This window comes from Perca flavescens, chromosome 6 (genome assembly GCF_004354835.1).
Source record: "Perca flavescens isolate YP-PL-M2 chromosome 6, PFLA_1.0, whole genome shotgun sequence".
Classification (NCBI taxonomy): Eukaryota; Metazoa; Chordata; class Actinopteri; order Perciformes; family Percidae; genus Perca; species Perca flavescens.
The window spans coordinates 19,685,777-19,710,085 of NC_041336.1; the positions used below are offsets into that span (position 1 = coordinate 19,685,777).

At 40.4% G+C, this 24,309-nt stretch overlaps 1 protein-coding gene across 1 annotated transcript; it reads right to left on the minus strand.

The window, feature by feature from the left end:
• Positions 1-369: 369 nt before the first annotated feature.
• Positions 370-23,362, minus strand: fam171a1 (family with sequence similarity 171 member A1). The gene is made up of 9 exons (XM_028580301.1): positions 22,919-23,362; positions 14,652-14,879; positions 13,991-14,083; positions 11,337-11,495; positions 10,678-10,854; positions 6,291-6,407; positions 5,977-6,091; positions 4,572-4,689; positions 370-4,236 (listed from the first exon to the last, which is right to left on the minus strand). Exons 1-9 carry the CDS (start codon positions 23,028-23,030, stop codon positions 2,662-2,664), a joined length of 2,694 nt encoding a protein of 897 aa, XP_028436102.1. The 5' UTR covers positions 23,031-23,362; the 3' UTR covers positions 370-2,661.
• Positions 23,363-24,309: the final 947 nt, after the last annotated feature.

Genomic DNA, 24,309 nt, shown 5'->3' on the forward strand with positions numbered 1-24,309 from the left:
GGCTTTACCTGGGTGATATTCGGCCTACCATAGATATGGGTAATACAGCCTTGTTTAAAATAACCCTTTTTTTGTCGTAATCTTTTTTCTTAAATCATGGGAAAATAACAATAAAGCAAAGGTTTTTTTTTTTTCCCTCACCATAGCATTAGAAATGTACCAATTTTACAAAACTCACCTTGGTTACATGGTATAAAGCACAACATACACAATAATGACAAAAACAATGGAACATAAGACACTTAAACAGTGGTAGAATCTACTTTAAGAAGGCATTTAATTTACATTCAACTATAGAAAAATAAAAACTCAGGCTGCAAATTACTTTCATATTTGTTCCATTAGACAAAACACAGACACACGCACACAAATCATTCCAGTTTGGCAGTTTATTCAGAATAATAGACTATAGAATATAATGCAAGCAACCATGTTGAACACTCAGGATGCTGTACTGCAACTCCACCCTAAAACTGGATGTTGCTGTGGGATACTAAGAGAGAAAAGGCCATTCACAACACCAACTCACACATCATTTTGACCGGGTAGAGGAAAGGAAAGAACTATACACACTCTGTAATATGATAGCTATGACTATATAAACCTCGAGTGGATGTATGTTGTTTATCTGTCAGCACTCTCACGTGGATACAGTCTGACAACACAAACATACAGCCTTACAGCCACATAAACACATTCGAGACAAACATTCACCCTTTACAAACACAAAAATGCACTGACATGACCTGCAGTTTAGCTTGACATACAATCGCACTTAGCTTTATCTATCCCGTGGTACAATGCTTACTTTACACAGATAGACAGATCTGTGCCTTGCTGATTACTGTAGAGGATTTTATGATTGCAGCAGCTGGTAGACATTTTCTGGGATGTCTGCAGTGTAGCTTGTAATATGCTAGTGCTGAGGAAAGTTTACTGCATGCTTTCTTTCACAAGTGGTAGAGAAAGGGAAGGCTGAGGTAGAGGAGAAAAGCTGAAGGCAAAAGAAGGTGAGAAATAAATAAGGTAATCGTTAGACAAATTCAATGTAGAGTCAGGTTGTTCAAAGGCACTTGGAACATGAGAAAATGGTAAAAACAATTAAGGTAAAACAGCATGCAAAAAAAGTTTGGTTTCAGGTAAAACTTATGCAGTTATGGGTTGGTTTTTGTAGATAACAATAAGGCGGGTGAAGAAGAAAAGCCCTCAACACATTCAAAAAAATAAAAATAGCCTATTTTCCGGGTAAAATACTTGGCAATTAAAAAATCATAGTGATTAAAATGACAAAAAAAGGCATCTCAAGCAGCTGTATAAAAGTGATGCATAGCCTTCATAGCAAAAATATGCCAGTCAGTGGTTCAACAATTATAAAACCCTTCATATTGTTACACCTCACAATTATTTTGGGTGGAACTACAGTTTCGTAGTGGTATTACATCCTTATCCACCAGCATAGTGGTGTGTCACATTATCTGTTGCAGTGCAGATAGTTGTTTAATTTGTTCAATCCAAACACTTCATCCCCTCTGTAGATCATAAACAAACACCCATACGACCTTCTGACGGGCTAGATTCAATTCTAGCAACACACTTAAAATCATTCTTCAAGTACAGGATTCACATGTTTAAGTGAGGGCTGATTCTTGTGCAGGAACACGCTGAAAGACTATTTCCTAACAGACATGCAAGAGTAAAATCACTACTGCTGTATTTTGCACAGTTGCTCCACAATCTTAGAAATGAGGGTTATGATATCACTTTAAAGAAATGTAATGTGTTGTTTTCGGTCAGTGAACTGAGGCCAATATGGCTCGTGAAAAAGGGCTGCTGTAGTCTTTGAGTGAGAACCACTCATCTGTTTCTACGGTTCCTTTATGCTTACAAGGCTATTTATAAAAAAAAATAAAAAACAGCATACATTTGTTGTGCATAAAATATTCTAATTTCTTGCCTCAGGCAACGTGTACATCATTCCTGATGAGTGGTCTGTTTATGTAGAGTGTCGTGAGGATGACAAAGTACAACAGTGGTAATTTTATTAAAGGGGACCTGGATGTTCACAAAGGTCCTGAATCGTCCCTTCATGCTCTGGACTATGAGGGATCCAAGTGCTGAAATATTTTCTCAGTGCTCTATTAAGAAAAACAAAGGCTTCAATTTAAATGGTCCTATACTTCATGTTCTGGTATGAGCAGAGGGGGGAGAGTCACGATTAAAGGATAAGTTCAAATTTTTTCAAGTCTATGTCGAAACAAAACTGATGTGCCCATTCGTACAACTGAACAGTTACTTGTTCCTGCTGTCTACACTAACAGCAACAATATCCCTTCCTAAAGTGATTTTAATGTAAGAGACAGGGTTCTCATTCTGAACATTTGCAGTGTATCCATGCATGTACAGACAATTATCACTGGATTACTTCAATACTGAAGAAAACTTAAAACCTGAGGATTCTCAGGCTCCAAGCCTAAATTTTAGCAGAGAACGAGGACTGTGGATTTTGTCCCCCATAACTCAAATTGAAATCTCTTTAAGGAGGTCCAGTATATACAGGAGGAACAATTACAGCAACCAAAAATGCTTTCAATGTACATATGGGCATGGGAGTATTCTATTAAGGAAAGATGTGAACCTATCCTTTAAGTGGTCCTCTGTGGATCATTTCAGGTTCAAAGCCAGCAGGGGTCGCTCCTCTCTCTTCTGCCAAGGACTCTTCTTTTCCTCCTCCTCCTCCTCTCCATCCTCGTGTGCTGCATCGTCATCCGGAGAGACTGACAGAAGTGCATGATCAGTCCTGAACGTCTCTTCCTCTGGTGTTGGCAGGGGAGGAGGAGAAGCAGGGGATGAAGAGGAAAGTGAGGGCGGTTCCTCTTGTATTTGTACTTCCTCTACTCTTTTCTCCTCCACATCCCCCTGTCCCTGATCCCCTCTCTGACCCTCAGCTTTGTCTGACAAGATGGGTCCTGTTTTACTGTCCTGTGGGCTGCATTTGGGAATCTCCTCCTCGCTGCCTCCCCTGTCCAGATCATCCACATACACCAGCTGAGTGTAAGCCATGGCTGGTGCTGTCCCCTTTGCCCGGTTTTTCTCAATATCTCTTTCCTCCCGTCCTCCGTCTCTCCCCCTGCGACCCACTCTCAGCTCGTTCAGGTCCACACCAGAGTCCAGACTGGCATCGTTGCCACGCCTCCCACCGCTGACATTTCCTTGCTGACCTCCTCCACCTGGCACGTTGCTGTGGCACCCTGCCCGCTGGAGATCAATGTAGGAGTGGCGAATATGAGCGTTGGAGCGTCCATCAAGTGAGACAAACCAGGCTCGTGGGTGAGGCAGAGGCTTCCCTCCTCTGAGCTCCATTAAAGTCTTTTCAGCCAACAGGGTGTCTTCACTGTTTATTTCCACTAGACCCGTTTCCCCAAGCGCTGCTGGGATAGACAGAGACTCTGACAGGCCATGCCTTTCTCCGTCACCCTGCTTGGTTGGACGTGGGGCGCAGTCAGTGGGGGTTTGCCCAAGGGGCTGCTGGGAATGTGAGGCATTGAGCTCAGCCTGGATGGTCTCCAAATCACTCTGCTGGTCAGTCTGCAGCAGGAGGGCCTGACCAGACAGAGGGTGCTCCCCAGGCAGACGCATGTAGTGCGCTGGGATCACCAGTGTAGGACGCACTCTCGGGTAGCCTTCTCCTCCACTCAGCAGGTCCACAGAGCCGCAGCAGAGCAGCTGGCCCGGCCGGGAGAGCAACGGGGGGCTGGGACGCTCCAGGTGGTCCACAGAGCGGGACAGAAGGTAGTCAGGAGCTCTGCACTCACATCCCTCCCCTCTACTGGGAGAGTGAGGAGGAGAGGAAGGGGAGATGCAATCAACAATGCCGACACTGCTCATCTGATTAGCCAACACCTTTCCGTGATTGGTTGATGACAGTGCATCTGAAATTGGGTTGCTGGATGAGCAGACGGAGGTATATGATTGACGGTAGCCTCTGTCTGTTCCGCATGAAAGGGCAGCCTTTAATTGGAACGTCTCCACAGACTGCCGGTAGTCTCTGCTGCGAGGCGTCAGATTGCCGAGAGATGAGCCGTGGTGGCTGTTGTTGCCGAGCGAGGAGCGGCTGTGTTTGCTGTGATGGATTAGGCTGTGTTGACGATGATTGTCTTGGAGCTCATATGAAGAAGGCTTCAACATTGGCGTGGTCATGTCGGGCTCAGTCGCTGTGGAAACAAGTTCCAGCTGCACCTAAAGACAACAAAATATGCAAGTGTAAGAAACTTTTAAAATATACTCATTGTAAAGTAATATATAACACGGACACAAAACAAGGAAAACATAATAAATAAATAAAATATCTATTAAAGTAATCATATCACAGACAAAATAAGAGAGCATTTTTGCAACACTAATGATTCTTCGTAGTTTGAGAAATTAATTTGTCTGCCCACCACAGGAATGTTTGATGAATGATTAACCCCTCAACTAGGCAGATGTTCCCAGAGCAAGTACTACCTCTGACATTTACAAGGACAGTGCATTGTAGACTAGTGATTGAACCGATCTCTGTAATTCAGACAGACCTCATTGCTGATGAGGTTCAGATGGGACATGGAGGTGGCTTGGTCCCTCTTACTGCCGTCCAGACCAGAGGACAGTGTGAGCTTGCGGTGAGACACTCGAGGCTTCAAACAACGACGTCTGCACAACACAGAGACACAACAGATGTTATGATTCAATCAGAGGAATCCGTTTAACTTTAAATGCTTCTCCCCTACACAAATAATCTGATATAAACAGGCACTTGCATTGGAAAACAGAATTCCCAGAGTGCTTATATTTGCAGTAGAGCACACTGTGCTGCAGATTATGTAATGTGACCTGCTATGAACAACTTTCCATGTGATTTTTATTTATTTGGTACTGATATCACAACTGATTTATGGATGAATGGATAAAGAGGACAAGCCACATTTAGAAGAAGATAATAAACCCTTTAAAACGGCTCATTTTATTTAACCTTTATTTATCCAGGTAAGTCGATTGAGAACAAATTCTCATTTGCAACGACGACCTGTCACATTTACACAGTCATACCTGGAAGCTGCCCAGTACAACCACAGTCTGATCTGCTGGCCACTGAGCAGCTCCACTGGAGCGGTTGTAGTTAAGGGCCTTGCTCAAGAGCACCTCAGTGGTGGTAATGAGGGGGGGACAAGCTCGCTTCTTTAACCTTTACGCCACCACTGCCCCATCATACAAATTATGTTCCTTGTACCATTCTAGTTAGATGAACTTGAACACACTCCAATAAATGTTGCTAAATATTTACAGTAGGTCAGATTGTTTTTAGACACAACACTGAAGGGATTCAAAAAAGGGTTTCTTAGCAAGAAGAAATTGTTTTCTTACTTGGCAGAAAGAAAAGAAAAAAAAAAATCAAAACAAACCCAATGCCTAAAAGTCAATGTTGAATAAAATGTGTCATAAAAGCCATATTCATGTTCAAGCCATAACAAGAGATACATGAGAGATTATTTAGTTTACACTGGACAACATCAATTAAAGCCTACATTAGTCAGCTGTTGTACATTCACATGTTCCACACTACCCAAAGTCACCAAAAACCTCAGTTATTGCAGGTTTAAAAAATGACAAATGATTGAATATCAAATTTGCTACAGATTATTCTGTTTAACTACTAAGCAATTAATTGACTAAATCTTTCTGCTCAACATCACATAACCAAGAAGAATTTTAATAGGTCCTGACAGAGCACAAACATAATGTACAGTAGATATGGAAATGTGAGACTAATGTACACAGAGAAGGATGTTTTGTTGTGGAGACACGTCTCCTGTCATAAGAACTTGACTCATATTACTTTACATTTCTGACAGTGTCAAAACCTCATTTTTGGTGACAAGTCTGGCAACTTCTGAAATTCTTAAGATGGAACCATATTGCCATGGAAAGTAATTTACACACCTGCAGTAGTACGACAGGAGGCAGAGCAGGCAGAGCAGGATGAGAGCCATGCCTCCCAGTATAGCCAACAGGAACACAGTGTGGTATGTGCTGAAGTCCTTTGCAAACACTGGACCTATTGGACAGACAAGAGGCCATAAAAAACTGATTATATTTATTAAAACGGTTTCACTTTTTAAATTTTTTCTTTTAGTATCTGTTAAAATTATGACTTCATCTAAATCTTTTTACATACTGTATGTGAGGACATGCATGACAACGTGTATGTGTGTGTGTTTACAATAAATATAATCCGCGTCAAAGCATTCTCTTACCTGAGTGTAGTGGGGACATGGCGGCCACCCAATATCCCAGCTGGGGAGCGATGTAGGTCAAGGTGAGCTGGTTGCCCTCCCGCTGCACGTGACCCCAACTGCTCTTTATCCAGGCACCTGCACGCACACACAATCAAAGGGCTTTAAATCAAATTTGACCAACAATAATTGTTGTGCCAGCTCACAGAATACATTAGTGACTAAGTGACAACTGACAAAGCCTGTAGCAACCTCCCACCTGACCCTTATTAACTCCGTACAAACAAAGCAGCACTACGTGGCTACACTTACAGTAGATATCCGTCAAGTTTAAGTTATTTATGTTTAAGAACAAAAATTGTTACTGTGACAGAAGTTAGTCTCCCGAAAAAAACAGCAATCAGATACAAAAAGAATTTACAACTAATACTATTACTACTAATTACTTTTGTAAATTCAATTTAAGACGTTCTAATATATTGTAAGTTTTATTTAGAAGAAACTGTGTAATTTAATGTATATGTAAATGTAATCTTTTATAAGACTTCCGAGATATTTTTAAAAACGCAGTTTTGAGAGTATTTTGGCAATACCTAAATCTCCCACAGGGGGGCAATATGCTCATTCAAATGTCACTGCGGGACTATGAATGGGGGCACAATAGCAGATCCAGCAGGGCAAGTACCAAAAAAAAAAAAATAAAACACAAAAAGCCAGAGTGTCTGATTTATTGGCTCACTGTAAATCCGCTCCAAGAGGAAACATTCTGTTGTGCCTCAGTTGACACTTCCCCTCCTTTGGTTCTTAGGGCTAACATGGTGAGAGCCACTTTGTTTCTTTGTTTATTCCCAGTTAAACAACATCAAGTGGTCAGGAATCTGCATCGATGTTCAGGAGAGAGGAAACAAAAATGGGGAAGGAGAGGATATTCAAAGAAGAAAGACAAATATATATAAAAAAAAAAAAACAAGTAGAGGAAACAAAGCAGACAAAGAGGAGGAATGGAAGGAGAGATAAGGGATAAGGCACAAACATAGGCAAAGAGAAGAGAAACGAGAAAGGCTGTGTGACTCAGCACCACATGCACGCACGCACGCACGCACACCAGCCCTGCACGGATTCCCCTGGTTCTGTCAGATTGTCAGCGACATTTAATGACTGTTCCCACGCTTCAGTACAATACACAGCAGATAGTCTGCCGACTGCAAAGATACAATGCAAACATTTAAAATTTCAATACAGACTGTATATTACTTCTGCTTCTCGTCCATTCATGCAAAGTCAACACAGCGGACGTTGGGTCTTTTTTTGTTCAGAAAGTAGTCGGATCATCTGTGGAAGCTGATTTGCATCATCAAACTACTCAGATGAAGGTGCGTCTGTTTACGAATGACACACATACAAACAGGTGAACTCGATCTCTTTGTACACGACATCATTTTGCCCCATGCTTCGTTAACATGTAACAATACTTGAGGAGTTGTTGAGCAGTTAATACAAGAAAAACTGGTTTTTGTGCATGTGTTATCCAAGTGTGCACTTTGTAAACAAAACTGAGCTTCTTTTTGAGGGAGCTTTAATCAGCCTCAAGTATTCCTCCAAAAAAGGCACCAGACAGATTTTAAAAGAGCTTTCTTTGTGTCTGTTTCTATTCTCCGTCACACACACACACACACACACACACACACACACACACACACACACACACACACGCGGTTGCTAAGGAACACGAGATGTAGCCCGGGGAGGGATTCAGAGATGACTTCTGTTGTGGAAATACTCGCTGCTACAGGCTCTGCATAGGCTACAAGTAAGTGAGTGAGTGAGTGAGTGAGTGAGTGAGTGAGTGAGTGAGTGAGTGAGTGTGTGTGTGTGTTCTCTCAGCTTTTATCAAAGCCCTTTTTATAAGCTCCAATGCTACTTTTGGCACTTTAAACTGAGGCTTGAGATCCTTAAAGAGCAAAGATGGTCCAGATTTTAAACATTTATTGGCCTAATAAAAATGTTTCTTGCTTAGCAGGAATATTTTCAGGGTAGATTTAGCATAATGCTACTCTCATCACACATGCAGTTAGGACTAAAATATGTTTACTGTGGAATACATTTAATTCCATTGGCAAGTGGCCTATTACTCCTGTTAATGTTCATGTAGTCTGACTCAACACATGTGAACTGCTGGGGTACGCCTCAGACTATTTGGCAACAACTGTTTACTTCTTCTTCAGGCTTTCTCTTCTAGTTGACAAGTTGAGAAAAATAGGCACCCAAAAAAAGGATTTCATTGTATTTATGTCACATATATTCAAATAACTTGTTTTATCAAAATGTCCCTAACTTCTAGGCATTCAGTTTATAGCCACAAAGAGTAAGGAAATCAGCAAATATTCACATTTAAGAAGCTAGAGCCAGTGAATCTTTTGGCATTTTTTTTTTTTTTTTTTTTTTCATACTACTTATAAAAAGGAGTCGCTCATAGTGACAAACCTACAAAGAATTATTCCTCCACTCTGCAGTTCCCCTCAGCTCTATGGGGAGTTTCAGCATCTTTCAGCTCACTGTTTTGGTTTTCAGGCCCACAACTTTACTATTTTGGTATACTCATATACTATGCTCATAGCGTCGTTTGATACAGAGGGCAACAAAAAAATCTCAGATGAACCCACTTTACACTAACTGGTCAGCACAAAGCAACATACAGACACAGTTAGCGATTAGCTGGTGAACACAGTGGAGCATTTCGCAGCTAAAGAGCTAGGGCTGGGCACCAAACGTCGATACTTGTATGGCCCCGAAAATAATAGTCCGATCCTATGAGTATTGAAAAAGTATTTATCTTTTGCTGCGAAATGCGTCTGAGCGCATAAGCTCATCTGTCCTCTCTGCATATTGACAGAGAGCGGAGCACACACACACACACACACACACACACACACACACACACACACACACACACACACACACACACACACACACACACACACACACACACACACACACACACACACACACACACACACACACACACACACACACACACACACACACACACACACACACACACACACACACACACACACACACACACACACACACACTTTGTTGAGGTCGGTGAGTCACGGCAATGACGATAAAGTGGTTCAAGTGTGGTTACAGTTTTTCAAAACTATCGAAAAGCACAACCACTTTTAATAATGTTACTCTGAGTGAGCAGTTTTACCAGAATTTTTTAATTTTGATAACAGTTTTGATTCACAATTAAGGTGGAAAATAAAAGTTTTGTGTTTAATGTATTTTTGTTGATGTTGAAATGGATTTTTAAAACATATGGTATCAAAAAGAAAGTACCGTAAAGGAACCGGCTTTGAAACTGAGGTATCGAAATTGGCACCGGATCAAAAGATTTTGTACGATGCCCAGCCCTATAAAGAGCCAAATATTTCCCTCAGGTTAGGTCAGTTAGTGGAGACCAAAAACAGAGCTAAAGAGAGTGAATATTGAACCTAATGAATGCTAATGTTTTTGCTGGATGTGTAAATAGTGTTTGCAAGCAAAGTTTCCTTATCAACTTAAAAGGCGATGATTATACGTCAGTTTTGTGATCACAGCTTGTTTCTGCTGTCCTCAAGTGGCCAAAAACCTCAGTTATTGCAGGTTTAAAAAATGACAAATGATTGAATATCAAATTTGCTACAGATTATTCTGTTTAACTACTAAGCGATTAATTGACTAAATCTTTCAGCTCAACATCACATAACCAAGAAGAATTTTAATAGGTCCTGACAGAGCACAAACATAATGTACAGTAGATATGGAAATGTGAGACTAATGTACACAGAGAAGGATGTTTTGTTGTGGAGGCACGTCTGACTCAAGTGATGATCTAATCACTGTCTTTCAGCTCAGCCGTTCCAAGAAGAACTGGGTGTGTCATAGTGCAGGCCGTCTGACAACACAGATTTAGGATTGCTGAAATAAATCAGTGGATACTGAGAGGCTTTTTTTTTTGCTATTGTTTAGTTCAGTTCAAGACTTAACTGAGCTCCAGCAGATTATACATCCACACTTTGATCTTCTGATGTGTGGCAGTATTTGTGTTTTGAGTTGCAGATTAATGTGGTCATTTTTTTATGACCTTATGAATAAGTTCATTCATCACTCAGACTCCGACTCAAGTTGTGACCTGGCCGTACTGTGTGAATATGCACGTGGTTTGTGTTAATGCTCATATTCTGATAATTCAATAAATCATTAACCATGGAAATAGGCCTAGTTTACAAAGAATATATTACAGCGCCAATGCACTTTCAAAAGGGTTATTTTTCAGAGATCTTAGTGGAAGATACAAACACAGATGTGTAGATGAGAAAACTTTGTTTAGAAAGTCAGAAAAGTTTTTGTCAGTACATACCCAAGTGTGGGTCAAATCTCCAAGCAGGGATGTGATCATTTTCCTTCAGGCCACTGTCAGCCGGCAGGGGGATGGAGACCGTGATTGGCCCATTCACCTGCAGCTCCACTCCGTCACTGGCCAATAAGTGAACAGAGATGGCCACTACAGGAGTCAACTCAAATCCCTTCTCTGTCCCTGTGAGAGAAGGAGGAAAGTGTCAGAGAGAAAAATACAGCAAAAAGGAAAGTGAGTGGGAGTAAGGTACACAGGAGGGGGAGCAGAGAAAGGAGCAGACAGCAGGAGAGGGGTGAGTAACATGAAAAAGATAAAAGGAGAGTTGTCAGGGAAAAAGACAGGAAAGAAAACAAGGGAAAGACAGGAAAGAAGGAAACAGGGTGGAGAGTGAAAAAGCTGAGAGACTGAGGGTGGAAAGTGTCACAGAGCACACACAAAGCGTGCAGACTTGTGTAAGACAGAGAGCACACACACAGGGGTTATTGTGTTTCAGGAGGTCAGATAGAGAGGCCTCTCCAGGGTAGTCTCTCTGATGTACCACTGCTTCTTCTCTTCAATCCCCACCCCCTCTCAGCAGCCTTCTCCTCTGTCATCTGTGCCAGACTATCCTTGGCCCCATTTCTACGGTCGAGTCTGTTACCGTCCGCCAGTTCGAGCCTCACCTGTGCCGTTGCCACTGAGGACCTGCAGGTGGGGAAAGTGCTGGATATGCGAGTGGGAACTGGCCACGGTGAGCAGAGCTGTAAGGTTGGCGTAGGATGTGTTGGAGGGAAGACTCAGAGATCTACGCTGGAAATAAACACTGGGCTGATGCCTGAAACCTTGAGGAGTGACAGACAGAGAGACGTCAGAAAACATGGACATGTTGAATGAATATACAGTGTTGTTTAAGTTTCAGTTTTTCAAACGGTTTTCAATAGCTTTTTAAAGATTTTTCTGGCATGTCGCCCTTACTTCTGTAGTTGATAGTTGAGATAGATAGCATGCATGGGGAGAGGGGGGGGGATGACAAAATTAAACGGGAACATTGCTGTTATAACAACATTAGGTACTTCTTTAAGTTGTTTGGTGTGCAACATATTCATGAATGGAATTTTTAGTTGTGAGTAACTGAACTTCTTGCTAGACATTACAAAAAACGTTGTTCCGTATTGCAGATCATACATTGGTAAACAATTTCTTTAAAAATCTAGTCTTAAAAAAAAAAAAAAAAAAGTCTAATAATGTTGTCTTTATTAATAACAAAAGCCAAGACCAGATCTCTTTAGTACGTCTTAAAATATGAGGCTGGTGATTTCTTATTTTTAACAAATCCCTGGAAATTGTCCCAAGGGGTTCCATTTGGATTTTAGGGTTGAACAAAGTAGGCTGTGTGGTGTTGTTCACTCATAAATGGCATTTGAGTACACAAGGGTTCAATAAAATTTATTATCTTTTTTATCAAAGTTTATCTATAAACAGTCCCTCTTACATACTGATGTTTTGGGATGTTTTACATGGCAATCTCAACTCCTCGTCTTCGCCTAATGCCTTTTTTTATAAATTCAGCCATCAAATTAGGCTTAATGGAGGCAACTCCAGATCAATATAGTAGAAATAATGCCTTGCTCGGTTTTTTCTCTCGGCCAGTGTAACGCTTTTTTCTGATATTTTGCTGTGTAATTAATAGTTGCCTTTTCATCACAGCTTCCCACCCAGTATCTGCCTGCCATTAAAAAATTATACATAGAGAGGATAAACAGTGAAAACTGCATGTAGCTGAACTCAGCAAGGTGATGTCATTGTGGTCTGACTGTACCGAGTGCACATTCCTGAGCAGTGAGACACATCCAGCTGTATACGAGTGTTCACTGCGTTTCTAGTTGTACTCGACATGTATTTGAGCTCTGCAGTTATGTGCATCTTTTAACTTTCATGTTTCTGTCTAAGGCTTGTTCCAAAAGTTCAGGTGTGAATGTTATTTCCCTTTTGTGGCTCTGTTTTTCTGAAAGGAAATGACCCTGTTTCTATTCTTTGGGTTCCTTTCCTCTTCTCTTCTTTTTTTCCCTCCACTTTCCTCTCACCTCATCTGTTCCTCCTTCTGTTGGACACTGCTCTGCCCATCCCCCTTTCTCCCCTATTGTCTCCAACTGCTCCACCCACAACCTCACTTTCCAGCACATACTGTATCATCCTCTTCCTCCTCCTCTTCCCCCTCTTTTATTCTCTTTCCTCGCGCCAAGGTTTAGCACTCCCCTAGGCACCTAAATCCACAACATCGTGACAAACAGTGTGTCGGACACAGGGCAGAAACTACACTCCACTCAGGCACGTGCTGTGAGTAGTGTGTACTCAAGAGGTTTACATGTTAATGGTGTCTGTATATTTATTACTGTGAAGTTTTTCCTCTAGTCAGACAACACAGATGACATGTTAAATTACTCCCTTGTCGGTCACAGACACACAAAAGATCCAGCAGACAAAGAGGCTATATTGATTCTGCCTGAGTGAGAAAGCCTCATCTAATATAATTACACACACCTTAACAAAGAGGCTGACTAACAAAGACAGACTCATGATTTATGTTTGTGCATGTGTGGATGGAGGAGGGTGGATTTTTACTCAACAGTGGGCTATTTAATGTATAGGTAGGGCTAATCATTTTCAGTTTTTATTAGAAACAACATTTTTTGTTATTAAAAAAGGGTTAAAATCTGATTATGACAGTTTAACAAATTATTTGTCTTGCGAATACAGACTTGGAGAGGTTGCATAGTCAGCAGCTCAATATGTAAACATAATAAATAATCATTATACAATTACGTATTCTTCTCTTCACTGACTTAAAAGATAATAAATAAACTGAGCTGTGTAGAATACCTTATTTACTGTGAAGTACAGTGAGCAATGTCTTCTTGCAGCTCAAATCATAACTTTTAGATGCGTGGAAACAAAATCTTGGTGAAAATTGAGATAAAAAAAATGAATTCTTGATCTTAAAAAGCAGTTTGTAAAACAATCTTACAACAAGGTTCTTTAGCAGCTGTTCTGGAGCTTTTGATCGCATCACACTTCCTTCTTCAACAGATGGAGTTTGCCCAGTTGTCATGGAATTGTAGATGTTAATATATTGTTTTAAAGACTTCTCGCCAATGTTGGCCTAATATTTGAGAAGTTTGAGAAGAGGAAGATCGTGTGATATGATTGAAAGCTCCAGAACAGCAGCTAATGGACCTAAAAAAATGGTAAAATTGTTTTATAAACTGTTTTAATCCAATCTGGTCCTTTTAAAAGATGTAGGTGCTTTTTGGTGAAAATGGTTTTAAACTTACTTTACCTTGTAAGCCTGAAACAATCTCCACAATATCTTCATACACCATCAGAGTAGCAGCTCTTTCTGGTAGCAGGTCCAGGCTGATCGAGGAAAATACTGGAACACAAATAAATACCACAAAAGTATACACACTACATTACAGACAGTATAAATCCACAATCAGATAAGAAACAAACTGCAGCAATCTACCTGGCCACTGACATAAAAGCTATCTGACATAACAGGTCATTAAAACAACTTTATACATTTTTAATAGTCCAGCTTTCATCCCGTCTGCTGTGCAGGACAGAAGTCTGACCCAGCAAACTGCACTTCTTTCCTCTTCCTTCATTTCACTCCTCCATTGTTCAGAGCTGGTAAGCGTGATAATCCAATTGGCTGCTGTTCCGTTAGCTCATAATACCACACACACACACGCACGAGTGTGTTGGTAAAAGGGAAGCTTAAGCAGCCCCCTTGCTGGGTTTTGGCATCTTTGTAATAAATTACTAATGGAGACCTATACTTATCATTAGCTCTCACACCTGGCACAAACTCACACTATTTCTATTTCACACCAACAGACATACACTAAATGTGTCATACTAAACAAATTCTAAATGTTTCATAATTTCTGCATTTGTCTTAAAATATGTCTCTCTCACACACTCACTCACACACTCACCAGGTAATCTGGAGGGACTCCAGGGCACAGAGTTTGGCACATATCCCTGTTTGGATGCGGTGACGACCAACGGTGTCCCAAGGCGGTAGGGGAAGCGCAAGTAGGTGTTGCCATCAGGTGATGAGGTTTCCGTGGTTACAGAAGTGTGGTTGGCGAAGAGCTGTATGGTGGCTCCTCCCAGGGGCTGGTGAGTGCTGGCATCGCTCAGGTGAACCTTCAGAGTCACCTCTGTAATCAAACAGAGTGTTTACTGAGCCGTTTATATATCTGAGCATTGGTGTGAACAGACTGCAGCAAAGAGGGATCTACAGACATAAAACACAGTGGTGTTACAATTACTGCCGACTAAAATACAGTTCTCTCTTTGACTGGGTTTGTTTCCGTGCCAGGCCCTCTGCCTTTAGTCCACAGAGATGGCGTTCCACATCCCAGCCAATCACAAAGAGACCGTCGTCTGACCATTTCCTGGACTCTAGCCAAAGGCACTTCCCCTCTAAAACAATGGACCATTTCCCTCTCTCAAAGAAGTCTTGGACAAGAGGGGAAAAACAACTGTATGTATAAACTCCTTCTGTAATGGAGAGGAGGAATAAAATAATGTATACAGACTGCCTGTTGATTGATGAAAAGCTTACACTAAAAGGCACCTATAGATGGAACAACAATCTTAAGTTCACTGCATGTCACACTGGCGAGATGGGTCTAATAAAATCTTCAAGTTTTGTCAGACTGATTTAATTTTACAGACAAAGTTATTAATCGAGAAAATGATCAGTAGATTATTCAATTCAAATAATTAGATGCAACCCTAGTAAAGTAGGGTAGTACTAAAAGTAATATGCAAAAAGATACACGTCAACTCCCTCAAAACCTTGACCTGCTGTTACATATTCTGTGGCAACTGTTAAGTGTGACCGCAGGAGGGGCTGTTACATCGATGTTAATTTGTATAAGTGGTTGTTGTTGATTATAATTATTGACACATTGGTGTACATCATTACAGGTAATGTTGGTTTAATTTAATTTACTTTATATACTGCTGGGTAGTTTCTGAATCCCCCTAAGAATCAATAAAACCTTATTGTAACCCATAATAGTACATCATACATTTTTGGTTGATTATTTTTTGTATTATTAAATCTGAATCTGCAAAGTGACTAAAGTTATCAAATAAATGTAGTTGAGTAAAAAGTACAATATTTGCCTCTGAAATGTAGTTAGAGTGGCAGAAAATGTAAATATTCAAGTATAATACAACGTTGTACTTAAGAGCTGTACTTGAGTAAATGTACTTTCCAGTACGTACAGCCAAACAAATAGGGTTGGGTACCGAAACCCGGTGCTAATACGGCACCGGTGCCTAAACGACCAGTATCTACCGGACCAAATTGCAATACAAATTTTGGTGCCTACATTTTGCTGCCACTTAAATGCCTTCTGCGCTGCTCTCTGTTGCTCAGAAACAGACGTTAGAGGCAACAGGAGCATCGCTGCACGTGGCGCTAGTTAACACTTCACTTGACAGCAGGTAACATTAGCCTACCGTTAGCTAGCAGCTGGATTAAACACGGTTAAAATGCTGACAGCTAAATGGTGTAAAGGGTGTCTGCATTTCACTGTAGAGGTTTCTAACAGCAGGACGTTAAGCAGTGTGCAGCTGCCGTTGTCAGAAAAACAACACAGACTTGGTGTGTTCACTTGAAACTAGTAAGCCTCGTGGTGCATTCAAAGTTATTGTAAAATACCCTATTCCCCTAAGTATCGGTTCAGGCACCGGCACCATTTTAAAAGTACCGTTTTAGCACCGGTATCGGAAAAATAACCAAACAATACCCAACCCTACAAACAAAGTATGCAACGCCTCTGCAGAGAGGCAGCTGAAACACTGTGAGGTTAATTATATCACAAGCTGAAGAAAAAAAAAAAAAAAAAAAGTCAATTTCAGCTTTATATCCCAAAGGTATGATAAAAACAAACTTGGTACAAAAACACTATAATTTAACATCCACACAAACCCACGCTCTCACTTCAACCTAAACCCCGTATGATCATTGGCTGCTGGTTGACCCATGGTGACCTTTCAATTAAGACTAAAAGGGTTTCTCCCTCCTTCTCCCTTCACCTAAACATGCCCACTTCCCCCATAGTCAATGCAACTGAATTTCATCGTTACTCTTTATGGTAACCCCACACGCTAACACATACATACTCCTGGCTAGACTGACCCCCCCTCCCCCCACTCAGGGATCCTGCGGTCAGCAAAGAACCACTCTGACAAATCTGTTGAGAGTTCAGCCCGAGTGCAGCAGGCTCCACCTAAAAACAAAGCGCTGCACCAAATGATACCTTTGCATGTGTGGAAGTTAGGAGGTTTAGCAAAGCAATGTGTCAATTTCAAACCACACACATAATTACCCTGAAAGGTTTGGTGTGAAGATCTGCTCTGTGGCTGCTTTCTGACCCTTCACTTCATTCCTCCACGTTATTACATTTCCACTGTCACAGCTACGGGATTGGAAAACAAAGACGTCTGACAGAAACTCCCCATTGCATTAAGATTGTGGGTTTGTGTGTGTTTGTGGGAGTGTGTAAGAGAAAGAGATCATGACCTCACTTCCTGTCCCACTCCCAGTGATTGTGGATTGTGGTTGTAAGGGGTACCAGCTGTGCTCACTTAAAAAAAGAACTCCCCTTGGAGACTCAAGATTGACAAATGCAACAGCCCCTCTCCCAATCCTCATCCAATAAATCACTACTGTGGTGACATCATTGTTAAACAAGCTAGGAGTCTCCACTCTGCTCCGACACACAGTAGAGGAAGATGTTCGGCCTGAAGAATGACTGAAGACCTTGATTCTGCAGCTAAACCAGCTCCATTATAACTGCCCCTTACTGTATTAACTCATTATGTGAGTGTTTTGAGTACCATATGGAGGATAAAGACATCAAAGAGTTTTGCCTGACCAACGCTGCGATCTCAGACCAATTATCCCAGGCAGCAGCAGCAGCCAAAGCAGCAGGGTGGTTGTGTGTGTTTGTATGCAAGTAGAAAGAGACGAAACCAAGATGCGAAAATGGGGAAGACAAAATGAGTGTGTGCATGTTTTTCAGCCTACTACAGCTTAAATTGATGTGTACTTGGTTTATTATTTAGAAGTTAAAAAGGGAGGCAAAGCCTTTCTGCGCCATAAAAGTGAGGTGTGATAAACTGGAAATGCATGGTATGGCTGGCATCCATTGGGTGTGTGAGGAGGTTTGGTGTTCTTCCAAACAGAGGGGGAAACAGATGCTTTCTGCACACAAGGCTGAGTGAAAAGCTTGCTTGTACACAACATCTAGTAGAACACCGTTGCAGCTTATCAGAATCAATGGCTTATCACAAGTTACTGGGGCTCAAAGCGATGTCAACTAAAAAAAATAATGAGCACAAACAAACACAAAGAGCGTTTTTGTCCACCTGTTTGTCCACCAATTCTAATACATGAAACAAACATAAATACCATATTTTCATCACATTATGTACACGGTTTTCCAACGTTTGAGGGCTGACTGGTGCTCTTTTTATTACTCCATCTCCATACACCCTCTTCTTCTGCAATGATTCAATTGGCACCCAACTGGAGAAAATGCTCAACAATTTGGAATTGGTTTGGATAGAAAAGATCAGATCTTCAACAAACCCCAGTAATAGGAGTTTGACATACCGGTAACGGCAACACTTATTTTTCACCATCTCGAGCAGGAGCACATGGTGAGACGACAGGAGACAGAAATCATGTGATATGACTATGCATGGGCCGATTACGATTCTGACGGTATGATAACCTTCAGCAAAAATATCATTTTTTTACATTATTGCAATTACAGCTTAAAATTATTTTTTTAAATGTCTGGGTTTCCATTGAACACAATGCATTTTATTTTTAAAAACACACTGCACACTGGCGGAGACGGATTACTGAAGTGCATTTTCTGTCCTTGACAACTAATTAAAAAACAGCTTATACCTTAGGAACAGTATGACAGAAATTTTTAGTGGTTTTGAAACCTTGACTTTTTCAAACCACGGTATACCTTCAAAGCGGTAACCGGCTCATGCCTAGATGTGACAAGAGCGCAAGAGCTCTTGAATATTAGCAAGTTGTTAAAATAACAAAGTAAGGTATGGTAAAATATTTATAAGTCTTTTATCATTTATGTATAATAAAAAGAAAACAATGCATTTAAGGATTCAAGTCTATGAAAACTACACCAATGCATGCTTAAACTTCAAGCTCCAACAGACTGTTGTTTGTGTTTCTAGATGTAATAACTTGATCAACCACAGCTAAAAGAAAACCACAAAAGGACTTAAGCCATTTGTTTACCATTGAGATAAATATCAAAAATCTGGAGTCTCAGGATTGTTATCTTGATAAAAAGAAAAAAATTGGCCTTTTAAAAATGTTATAGGAACAAAATGTGGATAACACAAAAGGTCAATGCAACATGTGGAGAAACACACACACACACACACACACACACACACACACACACACACACACACACACACACACACACACACACACACACACACACACACACACACACACACACACACACACACACACACACACACACACACACACACACACACACACACACACACACACACACACACACACACACACACACACACACACACCTGTATGATGAACTAAAGTTCTGTCATTGTAAATGAAGATAAGGGCTATCAATAGGTGTTCAGCCTGCTATTTTGCCTTATCTGGATTTAAAGTGAGATTAGAAAGCGATGGTTGATCCCATTAACTTAGCAGGGGACACAGCAATTAGGTTACATCATCATGTCTCAGGCTAGAGAGCAAACGGACTCTCATCTTACTACAGTACATATTCCCGTCTACATACTGTACTACACACCTCACACTGGTTCTGCTCTTTGGCTCAGGAGGTTGTTGACCCCTTCCCTAAATATGCTTTCTCATGACAGGATGAATCTCTCCCAAAGTGGATCTGCCACTAGCACTCACACCAGCATCTTGTGATTAAAGGGATATTTCACCACTGGGAAGATGAATATGTATTTAAATTAGGTCATTTATGTAGTAGAAATGTGAAAATGTTTTAGAAGTTGGTGCCTTCTAGACCAAGAAAAGCCAGAAAATGTATTTTTGGCTCATGTGGATGAAAGACAACGAGGCAACTCCCAAGCCACGCCTACCGGTTACAGAGTGCAGTCAAGTCAAGTGGGTTTTATTGTCACTTCATATACACTGCATATAGTGAAACGAAACAACGTTTCACCATGGCTCAAGTGGTGTTACACATTTAAAATATATAAAAAAAGACATTTTATAAAAAACATTACATAAAAACGACATACGCGACATTTAGTGCACACACACGTTATAGACTATACATAAAGTGCAATTACTATTCACTGTGAGGTGAAGGTAGAATATAAGAACTTTCTTGAGATTTGCATGGTTGAAATAACCAGCAACAATAGTCCATCCGGATGTGCGCTTTGGAGCTCACCGATAGCTCTGTAAAGTTCAGCTAACGCATTAGTAGCATTAGCACTTGGTGGTATGTAAACACCAAGTATAAACACAGCCATGAATTCGCGTGAAATTTAGAATGGTCTGCATTTAACAATCACAACCCGACGACAGAGCAGCATCTCTATCTGCTCGGAAGGCTAGCAGTCCTGGTAGCTGGATAGCGGAGTCCGGTACACTGTTGTTCAGCCACGGTTCCACAAAAACAAAAACACAGCAGTCTCTGAACTCGCGTTCAGCTGACAGCTGCTCCGGCCGCCTCTGTATTGCGGCTCGTACAGGTAGCCACGAGCATCGGATTCGGGCACCAGATCTTCAAAATCCTCTTCTGCCATATCTTCAAAACTACCTTCCGCCATCATGGTTAGCCTACTAAAGTATAATTAATTACTCAGCTTTCTCCACAGAGCAAGAGCCTGTTAGCTTAGCTTCAAGATGGCTGACACTATTCAGACATTCTGGGAGTGAGGTCTCTCAAACATGCAGAACTAGCTGCTACTGGCTGTAGTCCATAGCCTCTGGCCAAAATGCCTCAGATGACGCAAAACAACGATTTTTTGCGTCATCAGAGGGTTTTTTCCAGACACAATACACAGCTCTATCGTCTCAGGGGGACATGAGGGAGGGAAGAACAGTCATTCAAAAATATTACCGGGTTTCTACTGATACAAAGCTTAATGCTAATCGGTGAAGTATCCCTTTAAAAATCAAGCCTGGCTAGCTGGTGACAATATGATTGGATTGGTTTACTTCCTGGCAACCCTTGTCCAGCTTCAGCGAATGTTTGTCTGCTGGATATGCAATGCCATGCCTATTATGGGCAGCAGTGATGCGAGTGAGATCTATATCTTCGGGTAGATTGTCTGTCTGGCTCCACTCATCTATGCTGTCTGCTGGACAGACCAGGAAAAGTCCTCAGTATCGACCTGAACATAACCCCCCCCCGGGGACAACTGAAGGTCAATCTGAGGCAAAGTGAACTCCAGAGAAAGAGAGTGAGAAAGAAAGGGAAAACAGAGAGCAGAGAGAGGCCGGGACAGACTATACCTTGTTCTTACAGGAGCTTGTTGTTGTGAATTTAGCCAATTTTCATGATGCAGAAAATGTGATGTCTTAAGCAGAACTACTTCAAAAACCCCCTGAACTAATCATAAAATTATAAAATATCAGAAACTAACTCAACAGCTTTGAGAGAAATTAGTGCTCAGTGTTGCTTTTTTTTTTTTTTTTTTTACCCTGACAGATTTACAGCATTAGTTACTGTATGTTTACATTCATATTTTTACTCATACTGTAAACACAGTTGTAGTGAGAGGACCGAATGTGGGCCAGCCAAAAATGTAAGCGGACACAGACGACTGCGATGTGTGCGTGCTTATGCATGAAAGTGAAGGATAAAAGTGACTGATTAAACAGATGTGGCTCCACTTTAGTAGTTACTAGGAGCTGCAGCTTTGAAGTTAGTGAAAGAATGACATGCCAACAGATTACTGTGATTCATACTGGCTTTCAAACTTTGAATGCGTCTGCTGCTGTAGTGACAGGATACCCTCAAACACATACACTGCAATCTGCAGACACATGAAACTTTACCCACTAATTTTTATTCCATCAAGTGCAATATTTGTATTTAATTATTTATTGCAACATCTTGTCTTCTTTCGTTTGTAGCTTTTGTCTCAAAACACTGTGGATGCTTGGCATATTACTTAATAGGGTTGATGATTATTTTCATCATCAATTAATCTGACTATTTTTTTTGTCAATTAATAGTTTTGTCAATAAAATGTCAGGAAATAGTAAAAAGAAAATGTTTTCTATCAAATCCTTACATTGGAAAAGCTAGAACCAGGTTTGGCATTTGCTTAAGAAATGACAATAAATTATCAACATTGCTGATTCCCACTTCCTAAATGTTAACATTTGATGTGTTATGATAGTTAGCTGACAAGCTTTGAGTTAAGGACTGTTAGACAAGACAAGCAATCTGAAGTTGTCAACTTGGGTCTGGGAAATCCACTATTTTCTGACATTTAAAAGACAAATTAATTACTTGATTAATCAAGAAAATAACTATTAGCTGCAGCTCTATCACAAAGGCCAAGTGTAAAGTTTGTGCTTGTTGGTATTCATCTACTTGCTGTTTGATACCTGAACAAGGTGGACTTTCTGGTTAAAAACACACAGAAACAGCAACATACCGTACTTTCACAAAATGTGAAGTTAAAATGGTGGAAGCCATTTAGACTAAATATTGTACACATTATGGTACAATATATTGTCCACAATATGGTGTACAATACCCCCCTTCTCAGACAGACACTTATAAAAAGAGAGAGAGAGACTTTTTTTGTAACGCTACAAATGACAAATCACAGCAGCTGGTCTCCTTTGCTGCATTATTCTGCACAATATGAGGACATGTTTTCAGTCACTACCACTAACAAAGTATTTTACACAGATATGACGTACGTTACACCACATTGAAAAAAAATATAGTTTTAAAAGGTTTGAGATATTAAACCATGCTGGATATTAAACATGTCAGAAGTTTTCACGCTCTCTTTCTGCCACCAGCTAACTTGCTAATGTTAGCTAACTTTAGGTCACATCAGCATCCAAGCTTGCTAGCGGCACCATTAGCCACAAAAAAATGGCCAGCTAACTAGCTTGTTTTTAAGGACAAAATGTTTAATACACTTTTACCTTGTGTGATTGTGTCCTCCGGTAATGTTTTGGCGACAGCTCTGTTGACAAGGTATCCCAAAAGGCAGACTAAAATTGCAGCAGCTTGTCTCCAATTCACAGCCCACATCATTGCAGATGTGTATCAACGGTTAAATAAAAATAAAGTAGAAGCCAAATCGTTTGCTTTTTAAAGACTCACTGACCGGCCACATCAGCGTAAACTCGGTTTATTCCGCAAAGGCAACACTCCATGTTTCGCAGCATCAGCATTCCTGTTTTTTGCCTTTAAAGCCGTGTTTCCTCTGTGCATCCCCCGGCCCTTGTGCCGCTCGGTCGGTTTTTTTAATCGACGGGTCAGAGAGGAAGACGGCCCCACCAATCCTCTGAGCCACATGCCCCAAAACAGCACCAACAGGCGGCTTCTTCCATACGCAGCACTGCTAATATCTACGGTCCTCCAGCGCCACCTGCCAGCCAAATAATGAAACGTTTTTTGTTTGTTTTCACAGCTTTTAATTGTTGAATAAATAATAGTGTTAGTCAAATAATTAAAATGGAGCATAAAGAAGAATTATAAAGCTTTATAATCACAAAACAGCTTTTTATTTATTTTCCCTATATATATATATATATATATATATATATATATATATATATATATATATATATAATTAAGTTTGAATTCTCTTTTTTAAATTTAATCTTTTCACACTCTACTGTAATTATTTAACTAGTACCCTAAACTAATAATCTTTATTGATGTATTCAATTCTATTTTTGACTTGTCTGATAACCTTTTATCCACATTTCTTTCACGACAGAGTTTCAATGTGCCCAACACAACATGCCATTCTCCTCATTTTGGGCTCAAACTTATGGAGCCCCAAAACTGACAAAATGTATTAAAAGGTTATCAGACCAAGTCCAAAGTCCAAAATATAAATAAACGCATTAATAAATAATATTGTTAGTTGAATAATTAAAATGGAGCGTAAAGAAGAAAAATAAAGCTTTATTATCAGTTTGTTTAAAAAACAACCAAACAAAAAGTATTTTAGTCCTTTACCACTAATCAGCTGATAGAATCAATTTAAACTTAGTGTATACTTTTTTTCACCAGTGTATTTAAAGTATTTTTATTGTGTATTCAGTCACATCCATGACTTAATTCATCATGTAGTAAAATACACAAGTTTCCATCTTGTATATGCTTTACAAACTACAGGAAAGAGAGAAGTTGAACACCAAAACAATGCATGCTGGAAAGTATGCTAACATGATGATCAGGTTCCTTTCATAAATGTAAGCCTTGCACTCCCATGCAGGTGTTTTCAATCACCTTGTTGATTAGACCTCTAGTTAAGTGGAAGCTGGGTGAAGCTATGTTAAATTACATGAGAAGTACTCTA